At 38.3% G+C, this 14,197-nt stretch overlaps 1 protein-coding gene across 1 annotated transcript; it reads right to left on the minus strand.

Annotated features, from left to right (window-relative positions):
• Window positions 1-1,608: 1,608 nt before the first annotated feature.
• DNA2 (DNA replication helicase/nuclease 2) lies at window positions 1,609-13,918 on the minus strand (the record flags this gene model as incomplete). The annotated part of the gene is made up of 17 exons (XM_009867904.1): window positions 1,609-1,665; window positions 2,295-2,441; window positions 2,573-2,755; window positions 3,382-3,471; window positions 4,467-4,659; window positions 4,751-4,840; window positions 4,955-5,148; window positions 6,238-6,462; window positions 7,496-7,605; window positions 8,709-8,818; window positions 8,917-9,033; window positions 9,509-9,739; window positions 10,076-10,270; window positions 11,550-11,715; window positions 12,059-12,176; window positions 12,712-12,931; window positions 13,793-13,918. Coding segments are annotated over 17 exons (2,572 nt in total), but the record flags the coding sequence as incomplete, so codon positions are not given.
• Between the last annotated feature and the right edge of the window lie 279 nt (window positions 13,919-14,197).

Below are 14,197 nucleotides of genomic sequence, written 5' to 3' on the forward strand. Positions count from 1 at the left end.
CGGCAGTCCGGAGCTCCGCACCCCAAGGGCCCAGCCCCCGGGCAGGCTGCAGCGCCAGCAGGCGCGTTTCACCCTTCTCTGAGACCGGGCACAAAACTGCTCAGAGAAGAACAGTGCTGCCTTGGCCCCGAAATAGACATTTAAACGCATTTACCTGTTCCTCCTGCAACGCTGGGGCGGGAGAGCAGTACCTCTCGGTTATTTATTCGCTCAGGAAGCAGCACTTGGGGTAGGGAAGCAGACAGGCTAAAGCTTAAGGGTTTTCTACACACAGATCCTGAACATAGAAAGAAAAGCTTTTCCTTATACATGGATCTGTTACTCTGAAGTCACTACTGTAATAAGTCTATATTTTACCCTCTTTTTTCCGATCTTCTGAAGTACCCAGAGCACAGCCCCAGCTGATGAAGTGCGGATGGAGATCCTGTCAACTACTCAAATTATTTTTGTACTGTTCAAACTATTTGTATTATGTAAAGCACGGTGTTAACCAGAGAAAGAAGTATAACAAAGCCAACAGCGAATCTTTATTATTTCAAACATTACAAAACTTGGGGAGCAGTTTAAAATATTACTCACATTTAATATCTAGAAGTTTCCCTGCAAGTTTGTGCACACAGCAGCCTGACTGATCCAAAAGAAAAAATACTAATCATTTTCAAGAATACAAAAAAAATAAAAATTGATGTTTGCACCAGCTCTCTTGGAAAGAAACTTCTCATGAAGTCTACAGTGTGAGGTAGTATAAAGAAACTAAACCAGATATGTCAAGTAAAGGATATTTTGTATTGCATATATGCTATCGTCTGTACAAAAAATAGGCTCTGAGCATATAAACTTCAGAGTCATCAAGCTGCATCTCTAGTAACTTGGGAATTATTTTTTTTTAAGATAAATTGAAACCAGAGTTTTACTAGGAACTGCTGAATACATTAGTTCGTAAAGGGAATTAAGTGAATCAACATCACATTTGCCCCAGACGTATACAAAATCAAAAGATTAGAAAAATTATCAAGGAATCTTCATGTGAGAGATTAACTACATTATGTATACAAATATAAAAGACTTAAGTACTTAAAAAAAACAGAAACACAGTTTAAAGAATGTCAGATTTTGAGAAAGAAGTTTTTCCTATTTCTTTTCCAAACAGTGCAACACAGCATGTTAACGGGGAATTCTAATAAATAGAATTACTGTATGTAAATTGCATTTCAAAGTCTTGAAAACCAAACTGAGCCCAGCAAATGATGACTCTGCAGCACTGGTTTACCCCTGCCTCAAGTGCTTCCCCATTCAGTTACACTGATTATAAAGATAAAAGTGAATACAGAAGAGGCTATCCAGTACCTAAAGGAACAGAGTGCTTCCTATTTCTGATTTGTTACAAGTACAACAGCACTAAAACAACTGATTTAGCAATCAGCTTATTAAAGAAGTGTGTGTTACTTTACTGGAAGGAAATCTTTAAAATCATTGAATGTAATTTCTGGTTTAGCTTCATTCAGATTAAACAGTGCACATCAGCACTCACACCCCACTAACAAGTTATTTACATTAAGCAGCACCAGAAGAAAATATACAAACACCCATAAAACTCCGTCTTCACAATTATAAAATGTTACACTTGTTGATGCTTTCCTGAGCCCCTGCTGGAAGATTGAAGATGTAGCAAGTTAAGGAAGCATTTTGCTAACACACTGCTTTCACTAAAAACACAAAACCCATTTGAACACATATTAGTGTTTGCGGGGAGGAAAAAAAAAAAAAAGCAGCAGCTGACAAGGTCTTCTCTATCTAAATGGGAGACGGAAGCATCCACAGCTAGAGCAAACCCAGTACAATGCCAGAGAGAAAAAAAAATTAACAAGTCATCTGAAAGTTACACCATATTCCACTCCAGGAACCATTCTCTAGTTTAAATGCACAGTACTTCTAAACGAACACAATCACACACTAAGATGCCAAGAAACCAGCATCCTGGTTTTTTAAAAAAAAAAAAAAAAGTATTGAAGATGAAAAATTCAGGCCTCAAAATTAAAGTAAATTACATCAAAGTTGACTTTCAAATCAGCATCGACTTTTATTTCTACTTTTGAAGACACTGAAAGTTCTAGATCCATTAGCTTAATCTCAAGTCTAGTTTCAGCACATTTAACTGGCACGCTTTGCACTGTGCTGCCAGTCAGCATCACAAGCGTAACCTAAATAACCTCACATCTTCCCACCCTTACCTCAGATCTCGAAGTCAATCCTACCTCTCCCCTTCCACAAAACAGCATGGAGAAAAAGGATATCATTGCCTCCGACCGCAAATGGCAGAGCAGCTTCTCCAGAGGCGGGTAGCGGCCCAGGGACGGCACGCAGCCCACCATGATGAGCTTGTGCTTGGCTCTCGTGATGGCCACGTTAAGGCGCCGCCAGTCCTTCAGGAGGGCGCCAAGCTGTCAAATAAACATAACCTGCTTTTATTTTTCCTACTTCATTTTCAGAATGTAGACTGAAGCATTTTAGAAACAAACAGGTTTTTTAACTATTAAAATGGACTGAAACAAAGTTAACACGACCAACTTACGTTTTCATCGCTACTGTTCCTAACAAAAGATACAATTATTATACTTTTGTCTCTTCCTTGGTACTTGTCTACTGTGTTGACCTCCACTCTGTTCTCCTTCAATTTTGTCATCAGATCAGTGATTGTTTTTAACTGATGTCTGTATGGTGATATAATGCCAATGTCTGAAGGCTTACAGCCAGCCTGAATCACAAAGAAACAGAAGAGAAAGACTGTCACTGCAGTTAGCATAGGATACTCGTTACTGTCAGAAGACCTTCAAGGATTTTTTGGTGGGGGCTTTGTTTTTTTAAAACAGTGCTGCAAGATACTGTGTTTAAATTGAGTTGTTGACAGAACTTTAGGTACAACTAGTATTAACTAAAGAAAACAAAACATTAGTCAGTGCAAGCTCCCAAGCTCTGTCTTAACATAGTACAAAAGACAGATACCTTCAAAACCATCCTTTTTCTTTCTTCCTCAGACTGTGAGGTGAACGTTCAGAACTTCTAGTCTGTGCTATTCCTGAAGCTGACTGGATGATATAAGGAAAAATGGAAAAATCCTCTCCCTCAGAAGAAACTCCTCATCTCTTAGAAGAATTTGGCATCCAGCTTGTTTTGTGTCCCCAATCCAACCAGGAGAGGGATGGAGAACTGAAGTCAGACCTCAGGCTCCTCACTATACTGACATGTAACCAGCCTCTAATTTAGCTTTAAGATTATCCCTCAAAGAATAACCCAATACATACAGTCATCATTACTACAGCAATGTAAAAGCAATTAATTACAAACCCATCCCTCCAAATAATGTAATAGAGTGAAAAATACCTTAATAAATAAGGATGTGAGGAAGAGTACTATTTTAGCTTCTGTTGCATTACTTACACCACCCTTTTCTGCATGTTCTGGTGCTGGGACCTTTAAAAATACAAACAGAAAAATAATGACTCTTGCTGTGTACAATGGCATACTGTATTGACCCCTAACTCACCCTGTGTCCTTCTATAGTGTTCATGGAAAAGGTACCCCCTTAGTCTCAAGCTTTTCTAAAACTTTTCTGTAAGTCACTAAACACCGTGTTTCTTTTTGGATGGCTGGAGATTTGATCAGAACTGTTATAAAAAAAAATAAATCCTGCAGAGCACAGAAAGACTGGAGAGTTCTTTCCAGGGTCAGCATGAAAGATTATCTGTTGATACAGTTATTGGCTGAACACAGTACGAACAGGAATCAGCATAAAACCTGTTAGAGGGGAAGACAGACTCAAATCTTCATAAGCCAATCACTGACTACAGTGACAAGTACTAGAGACCTCAAACATGTACTAATCTATCAATCTTTTCCATACATATTTAAACTGTTCCTTATTTTAAGAAACTGACTTCTAGGTTACTCTAGAGCACTGTTTTCTGGCTAAGATCTGAGCCTTCATGAAAGGACACAACTAAACCAACTCACTCCTCCCTCACACTTCAGTGTACAGAATACCTGCAAAACTCAGTGAAGAATTACAATTATTCCTGCCACTGCTTAGACACCACTGACCCTCAGCTGCTGGAAATGAGGTCACTCTGTGATTGCAAGGACATCCAACATGGCTACACACTTGGAGCTCCAGTTTTGTAGAAAGAATAAAATTTACAGTACGTTCAATATTTCCTGAAACCTTATCTGAATTAAACTTTTTGGCTGCTCTTAGATGCCGTGTTTCCAGTAGTTCTATTACACCAGTTGGTCACCTATAGCAACAAGACTTTTAAATGTTGCAAAAGTTACATTTTAAATATAACTAGAAACCCACTTTTTTAAAAAAAGTTATATATTTTATCCTTCTTGAGCTGCCTGAAGTTCTGCATTTTGACTGTGCTGTGAATTTATACAATTTTGAAAGGAGAACATAAAAAAAACTTTACCTTCTCCGTGTTCAGGAAACACACAGGCGTGTCTGGATCCAGTACTTCTTTCAGCCATGTTTTTGAAAGATCTGTGAGCTCCATTTTAATTTTTTTCAGGTTAGGCAAGTTAACAGTGGCATTTGACACCTTCTCGGAGCCACATTCCAGTTTGCCTTCATACACTAACATGTTACTCAGTGACATAATTTTACTGAAGATTTAAAAAACAAGAAAAGGCATCAAATCTTGCAGGTTCGATCCTACATGAAAATCCCAAGGTAATAAATAAAAGTTTTAAATACCTATTCATTCTGTATTGCACTGTTAATTGGACAACAGCATTTTGGTTTTGTTCCAGCCTTTTAAATAAGCTTTCACTCATGCCAAGATCCCTGTTACAAAACAAACAACAACAAAAAAAACCCCAAAACATGCTGGTCAAAATATGGCAAGAGCCCTGCCAGAATTTGTGTTACTGATAACTATCCAGCAGCATTTTATCTTACCTTGCTTCTGCATTCAGGACAAGTGGAGGCAGCTGCTGATGATCCCCTACCAGCACAAACCTTTTGGAGCAGAATAGTGGGCCCAGGCAGATGAGCTGGCTTATTTGGGAGGCTTCGTCAACTATACAGAAATCAAACTGCTTCCGAATGAAGATGGGGTGATTTACTCCCATGCAAGACGTTGCTACTACCGGCTGAAAATTGAGACACATTTTATGGATAAGATACATCTTATACTCTTTAGCACTACATTTTCAAGGTTAAAAGAAAAAATACTTCCTATTAAACCAAATCAAGATGTAAATTAAACTATTAATCCTCAAAAATTAGACCAGCACACCTCACGTACATATTGACCTCTCATATTCTTGCATCAATTTCAAGTGACAAACAACTGGCTTTAGAGCAGACTCTAGTAAATAAGTTGTTCCTGTCATGTGCTCAGAGTGATAGCAGGTCCTATGCACACATAACACACGGAGTGTGCTGAAATTACTATTGTCAAAAATCATGTGTTCTGTTTTGGTTTTTCTTAATTCCAAAGAGAGGAGAATACAACAGCAAAACAATTCTTTCCAGCACTCTGCTTCCACTGCAATCCGAAACGACTAAAATATGAAACATTCAGTCACTTCCCTTGTGACTTCACTCACTCCTCTCCAGTGTCAATCAACAAAACATTAACTGGCAGCTTTTGCAAAGCTGGCCTTTATTCCAACTACCACGAAGGTTTGTTCTTTCAACAAATTTAATTTAAAGTTGCCACTGTGTCAGTTTACCAGCTCCCATTACAGTTTGCATTAATAGCCATATGGGCAGCACTGATCTTTCAATCACAGACGAGCGTTTGGCCAAGTCAGCTCCACAGCACACCCCTCCCTCCTCACCACCTGCTGACTGTACAAACAGCACACGCGAGAGGCAAAAAGGGACAATCACCAGGAAGAGGGGAATAAAAATAGAGGTGATTACAGCAGTTAAAAGACTCCCCCAAAGATCTCAGATAAAAGCACTAGAGTCTTTGAGACTTACTACTTACAACGATAAGGAACTTTCTGTGGACAGAAGCAATGCTTTTCTACTTTCAGACTGTTAGTGTTGGTCATTATCAGCTACAAGGAAATCAAAGCAATGCAGAGATTGAGCATCTTTTCCAGCTCAGATTTCTTACAGCAGAAACATCTATGGGATGGGTTCCTTCTCTTTTCTCCTTCCAAACCACCAGAATTCTAATGTAATTATCCTTAATAACTCGCAGGGCAAGCAAAACCCACTTTTCTCACCTGATTGTTATAGACCTCTTCCAAATCTGTTACAGACTTAATGGATTTGGACCTGCAAATCTCTTCTTCTGTAAATTTCCGTATATCGGGGTGAACCTTCTGAGCTCGCCCCAAGCGCAGGAAACCAACTTTGAATTTGGCTAATTTTAGCAGGACGTTGTCTACAGCAGTGTGTGTAAAACTAGTCAGAAGAACACTGAACCCACAAGCAGAAAGAATTCTCACCTAAGTAGCAGCAAAAGGAAAGAAAAGAAAAAGTTATTAGGTCATATACAAGACCCAGCAATCCCATGCTTAACTAGGTGAAAACCACAAGCTTTGGAGGCAGCCAGTTACAAGTATGACTTCATTTATCTAAGTTCTTCTGGCCAGATCTGCCAGTTATCTATTGTCAATGCAATAAGGACAACAGACTTGATGGTTCTCATAAACAGCAAGCTTACAATGCGCGCTGCAAACAGCAAGAGCCAAGAACATCCATGCACATTCGCAAAATGCACTGGAAAGAATTACCATTGGAGAACACCAGGGTGGAAAGGATGTCAAGGATCATCTGGTCCAACCTCTCCTGAAGGAACTGCACTCTAAAGATTCCATTGTAAGGAGTCATGCAGCCCATTCCCACAAACACTGACAATTTAGCCACAACAGATCCAGCAGAACGAGCTGATCTGTTAATAGCAGCCGCTGCTTGCTCTCCAGCCTCCTTTTTCCCCCATGTGCTGATGACAGCTGGAAGCAAAACAACACTGCTATTTCAAGAAAAACCCACTCAGCCCACTGCCTGAATGCAGTAGGCTCCTACAGCCCACTCCTGGGGAGGAAGAAGCACCAGCTGGAGGAGACGGCCAGCAGACTGCAGCTTCAGCACTGTGGCTTTATGCAATTTACAATGGACAAGTTAGTGACTTTCCCAAGGAGTCCCTTTTTTGAGTTGTAACTTAGGATATGACAACTTGCTGGCACTTATGGCCAAAGAATTTAAACATCAAGGTGTCACGGAAGTGATTAAATGTCCCACTTCAAGCTTCTGCCTCCCACATACACTCCTACACAAGCAAAAGAATCCTACTCCATAAAATACATTTTCAGTTCTACTAAATATAAGTCCTTAAGTAAAAAGTTTCCTTTGAAGTTATGCAGATACCAGCAGGTTAAGTCATAACAATTAATTTTGGACAGTATGCTTTATACACAGTTTGTTTAGCTACCCTCTAAATGTCACAAAAATTTTAAACATCAAGATACATGATCTTACTAGAGCGCATATGGTAGTAGTTTTTCCTGTTCCAGGCATACCCACAATAAGTGTGTAGTCTTGTGAAAGCAGCACTTGTTTCATTGCCTGTTTCTGAGGCTTATTTAGACCTTTAAGAATAAAAATAAAAGTCAAATGTCTACATTTCATAATCACTGCAATAACTGCTACACTTAATATAACAAAGCTATAGCTTCTTCCTGCACTAAAGCCCTTAGAATTAAGCAGAGTGAATCTGTAGGTTCTGATGAAGCAATGATATTAAAACAAAACACCTAAGACATGTAGCACAAGGTCTGCACTACAGTTCTAGAAATAAATCACTGAAAGCTTTTTTTATTCTTAGACCTTTTTCTCCACCCGCCCCCGCTGCCGAATATCCTAAATGAGCACCTCCACATGATATTATGTATGGGCATGTCTATTTTTTTCATACCCAATTTCACATTCAAATATATGGCTCACAGCAAAGGGAGAGGAGTTGCACATACAGCATCATCTTGTTTAGAAGAAACATTACATCAGAGATGGTTTTACTCAGTGTGATGCAAATAAGCAGCACATTCCAGCTATCTGAACTAGTCAAAGCTCAAGGAAAAAAAAAAAAAAACCAAAATTGGTCTTCACGCAGGTTTTTTAATAAGAAGTTCTATCTTTTCCAAGAGAATTCAATTAAATTTTTGCTTTCACGGACAACTGTCAGAGAACTTGCTACCTGCAGCAAATGAGACAGGGACACATTCCTAAACAAATTTTGTTTTTAAAAAAGGAAAAGTGTGCCACAAAGCATCACACTACAGAGCAGCCAAGTCTGCATGAGTCCGATAATACAAGTGAACGCTTACACCAAAGCCCATCTCCTTTCACTCCCTCAAAATCTGCTTCTACGTCAAGAGACCTCCCTGTTCCTTTCTTTTATAAAGAGAGGTAATTGCATGGCACCCTGAAACTGCAAGCTGTAGCAACTAACAGAAGTAAAATAAAAGTTGTCAACAACCATCTGGCCCAGACTTCCAACCAGTTTAAGACTAATTTAATCACAGGAAGACAAGCAAGGTAAGAGCTTGTTTTTCATTTTTAAGGAGAAAACTATCACTATCAAAACTATCAAAGTAGGAAAAAAAAAAACACCTTAAATCTGGTATGATAAATGCTTTGGTATAGGGAGGTACTGCTAAACAAAGGACTTGGAGGGAGGGAATCCACTTTGTACCCTTTAAAATAGTTGCAACGTTTTCCTTTGCTTCTGGAGGAAGGACAGAACTCAAATGCTGAATAAAACGTGGTTTGTGGAAGTCAATTATCAAGTTGCGGAGCCTTTCACTGTGAATAAAAAAAACAAAAACAAACAAGGAGAGTTACCATCTGAGAAACTTTATCTGAAAATACTGTAAGCGTGAAATTAATTTGCTTTTTCATACCTGACTGGGGAATCTTTCATCAATTTAGAAAGGTTTTCAAAAGGGACTCCCAGACTAACATCTCCTTCTTCATGATCCAACCTAAATACCGTGTTCTTGGGGAGCTTTGACAAACTCCTGAAGGATGACAGTAACAAAATAATTCTATTTACAAGCAGTATGTTGATGGTTATAGGCTTACTTCTAAGTGTCAAGCATACCTTCCAGAGGCCCCAGAGTGAAGCAATAGCCAGAAGAAACACACTGTTAATAGATCTAAATAAAACACAATCGGAGCCCAATTTAAAAGATAAATAATAATCAAATAATCAAAGTTACTATTAACGCAGTAATCACTGTGTCCATAAAGTCCTACACTGGAGATATAAGTAAATGGAGTTGTAAGCACACTGCCCTATTCAAACAACCTAGTTAAACAAACAGGCACATCCACAGACCGAGCAGGGCCATTTTCAATCAATTTCTGACGGGTACTTCCCCAAGCCCAGCAAAAAGCATCTGAACATGTCAGAGATTTTAGACACCTAGAAGTACCCTTCCTGGCACCAGTACCAGTGTCTTCAAAGAGATATTCTTCCTTTTGCTCTATTACCTGCCCAACAAACAGGAGACTTTTGTCACACTGACTTCTCTAACATAGCCAGTAGCCAAACCAAGTAAACCATTTTCCTCTCCACTCACAACCACTCGATCACCAACCAACAGGTTTTTTCCAGGTATGACACCATTTCTACGCTGGAAGAAATGTAGATACTGTCCCTCGGAAATTTCCTGCACTTCACCAACTCTGATCATGTTTCCAATACAATCTCCAGCCTTCTCTCTGCAGATATTACAAGAAGAAATGCATTTTAACAATAAGATGCTCTCAGTACCAGAAATATTTAAAAAAAAAATAAAATAAACCACACCACCCAAACCCAATCACCAAACCTACAAAAACCCATGAGCAACATCAATAAAATAATCTAAATACACACAAGAGCCAGTAAGATTAACCAGTCACTCTTCAATAGCCCCTTTGGCCAGAAAAGGATTGTAAAAATATGCAGAACCCTTTAGTTGGAATAAGAAGGAACTCTGCTTTAGGCTAAAGTTAACTTCCTGTTAAATACTAAAAGGAAGCTTCATTTGTGCCAAGGCAGGAAGTACACCTTACCTTTCCAAAGAAGGTATCATCCATATATTTTTATAGCCCTTTCTAGCCTCTCCACTTTGCAGCTCCAAGGTTAACATCAGATACCACAGGCTGAAATACTCTAAGTGGGAGGGTTTCAGGTGCTGGATCTCTCTTTCAATAACAGGTACCAAAGCAGGAGGAAAAGGCACGCTGGCCATCTTTTCTTCTACAGCTCTAGGAGTGGAACCAAACACAGGAAAGATATCTTTTACTTCCTTGCAAGTCTGTATGTACATAAAGCCAATCTGAATATGTACTGTAATGTACCAGACACATTAATCTGTCATCACAGAAATAAAGTGAGATCTGCGTCCTTCATTCATATGAACAACCTCATATTAGTAACTTTACATCACCTCCGTGATTTTTAGTTAGGGAGCAGAGACCAAAGACATTTCAAAAATAGCACTCAGATGGTTGATCTTTTATTCCTTTTTTTGTAATATATGAATACTATATTGAGATTTAGTTAAGTGAAAGGGATTTAATAGTTAATACACAGCAGACTTAAAGACAATTTATCTCAAAACTAAATATCGATAAACATTATACAAATCACTTATACAAAACTCAAACAAAGAGAAAAAAGTTAGTTCAGGAGTGACAACTACTGTTGGTAATAAACAACAACTTTCAGCAACTGAGTATTAGAAGCAATATTTCACAAAAACGAGTTTACAAGACACTATCACATGCTTCTGCCCCTACAATCTTAAAAGCAATCTGGCATCATATTTACACAAGATCTCCTATTTACAAAAGATCTCCAAAAAGATCTCCATATTTACAAGATCTCCATATTTACAAAAAAAAAGATCTCCATATTTACAAAAGATCTCCTGTTCTAACATATCTCATTTTATCTCTTCAATATGCAACTTTGGTTCTACTTTCTGTGCAGTATAAAGACAAGACTAAAACCTAAAAATAAGGGGGGTTTATGTGAAATTTTTTTTTACATGAAAATTTATGAAATTCTAGCTCATGACTTCCTTTTAACAGGACTTGCTGTAACACTTCAGCAGACTAATATCAATGTAACTTGTGTGACACCCTAAGGGAAACAATCTTCTACAGAGTCAAAGTGAAAGAGTTGTTGTCCAGATGTAATTCAGTCTCAAAAGATTGCCCACTTGAAAGAGTTGCAAGATTATAGCTTTTTAAAATCATAATTATCAATAATTAATAGTTGGTACAACTAAATATTTGATAACAGATTTCTGTTGAGACTTATCCCAGATTTTTTCTTGCAGAAAGTATACCTGAGCAAAGTCTCTGCATGACCAGGGACTTGCACTATCAAAGTTGCACTGGGGGCTATGGAACATTCTTTTGGGCTGCAAGAGTCCTCAGTAAAGAAGCGAGAGACCATCAACCACAAAAATGAAATCAAGGTATCAAAAGCTACAATTATTCAAGCTGATTTAAACATGAGTCAATTTTTTTTTTTTACCTGCTGTAGAGAAAGCAATTGTGTCTTTGGGAGCAATATTTGCAGGCTTGACTGTCGTCAATGAGAGGAGGCAAAGCAGCAAGCTGGGAGAGCTGTCCTCCCCCAGTGGATTTATGCGTACTGTGCACCAAATAGAAGGCCACATGGTTTCTTAACTTCATTAATTCTGTCAAGAAAAGAACCATAGAATCAGAGAATGGCCTAGGCTGGAAGGGACCTTAGAGAAGCAGCAGCTAAGCTCATGGTTTTGGGTTTGTAATAATTTCTAACTCAAAAGTTCCTAGCCATCAACTTGGTAGTCAGCTAAGAAGTGAGCATTCATATAGCAAAGTCCTACTGGAGTACTAATAAAAAAATTTAACATAAGCTTATTGGAATCAGTAACATTCTAACAAGTGATATATCTCTAAGTACAGATACATTCCTGAGAGTAAACCTCACAACTATTATTAAAATGTTTCATTTTAATTCAGGTAATGATGGTTTCTGGGGAAGGGGAACAACTTTACCTCTTCGGTCCATGCGAGCTCCAGAAACAGGGTACATCGTACCAGTTTTCAGATAAAGAAGAAATCCAGCTTCTGGATCTACTCTCCGTTCTAAATTCAACAATGTATATAGAATAACCTGCAAACATTTGTTATATAAAAATTAGTACATTGTATTAAAAGCAAAATACATTCAGATGTATTTAGTTTTTCCATAATTTATATTGTTAAGCAGCCATTGTATGACAAGTAACCTAGAAGCCATTAGTAAGCACCTAACCAAAGATTCCTATTACAAAGCATCTTTTACAAAAGCTTATAAAAGGCTACTGCCTCTAGATGAGGCCAGCTACCTGGAAAGATGTATGACACTAATTCTCAAAGCAGTTTGTCTCAACCTAATACCCGAGTGTAGCAAGAAGAGACTAAGAAACAGATATTTCAGGATAAAAACTATAAGCACGTTTGAGAGTGGTAACAGATGTAATTATTACTCCTCAGTTCACTTGCATTTTCTATCAACAGCTCTGGGCATGCCAGGATCAGACATCCTTAAATTTTAGATTATATTACACACAAAGCGCTTCACATTCATAAGACAAAAGAGGTCATCTAAGAAAATAAAAAAGTATACATAGCCACAGACAGTGAAATCAGGTGTTTTCTCTTTGTACCTGACTTCTGTGCTCTATGGAGTTAGACTCCTTGCCGGACTTCAGCTCTAAGGGCATTATCCTGGTTTGTACTCCAGACTGTTGGTGGATTTTCACACTAGCTGTAACATCAATCTTTCCCTTCAGCCCAAACCTGGGAGACCAGATATTCTCTTCAATGTCCAAAATATTTACAATCTCCACATTAGCAGAGAAGTCACCCGTTTTTTCACCACTTGGCCTAGGAAGAAAATCAAGTCAGAAGTTCACAACGTCCCTTAATTCTTAGTATTTAAACACTTAAATATGGTGTAATTAAATATTTAGTATTTTTGCATTCGGGGCCTGCTATAGGCACTAAGTTTATTTCTAAAGTGCATTGAGTCTCACTCAAACTATCTTCCCATTAACAGAGGAAGCATCATATCAGAAAATTACTTGAAATTGCACACTAGCATGTAGTTTTGCCATTCGCATAAATTCCTAAGTTAAGCAACCTTAAACCATTTTTTAAAATTTTGTGGGTCTCTTCTGAAAAGTCACACTCTAAAAAATACTGTTTCTTCACAAAGTTTACTGCTGCACACTGGAAAGCAGCACACGGATTTTATGCAGACCTGCCATTTCACTGAAACTTTAAGAGCTCATGGCTATTACAGTTATCAGCGGGAAGCCAGGGACGAGAAGAGCTCAGCAGGAGTTGAGTAAAATCACCAGTTATCTTCAGGAAGAATTACATTTGATTAATTAATAGTCTTACCCTCTGATTTGTGGTCTTACACATATTTACGCTAATTTCTGGCTCAGTAGAAAAAAAATACACTTCCTTTCCTTTTCCTACTTTGTATCACACTGTTTACAAGGATTTTAAGACCGGAAAGATTTTTATATCATTCACCCTCAGTCTTAATGCCTTCCCCACTACTCACACTGGCAGCTAAGCACACAGGTCTCAAGATGAGCTAATTTGGCAGTGAGGCCATGAAATTAGCTCCATACCACCAAACAGATCTGTGTTAAAAAAGTGTTGTCCTCAAAATTAAGTGAGCCAACCAAGACACACCACACAGAACAGTTTTAACTTTTAATTCTGTTGACTTACAGTTTCAGTTGCATTTTATTTTGGTTGGCTGGATTGTGCATGAAGTCTTCCGCCCATTTTAAAAATGATGGCAAATATTCTTCCACTTCCTGCATGATTTCTGTTTGTTTCAGATTTAAGTGATACCTAAAAAAGACAAGACAAGCACATTAAGGAGACAGAAATAATAGCTCTGCAAGTAGCAACAAAATTAATGAAGTAACTGCCAGGTTTTAACAAACATCTATAAATTGTAGATAATGACAGATTCATTAAGGGTCAATTCAGCTGGGTAATACATGAAAACTAACTGAACATCCCTTATAGGAGACAGAACTCACGATGTTATTTGCTGGTGCAACTTTTGAAATGACAGGTGTGGAACGATGAAAGGACTAGCACAGCAGGTGTGATGAAACAAAACAG

This window comes from Apaloderma vittatum, unplaced genomic scaffold (assembly GCF_000703405.1).
Source record: "Apaloderma vittatum isolate BGI_N311 unplaced genomic scaffold, ASM70340v1 scaffold14194, whole genome shotgun sequence".
Taxonomy (NCBI): Eukaryota; Metazoa; Chordata; class Aves; order Trogoniformes; family Trogonidae; genus Apaloderma; species Apaloderma vittatum.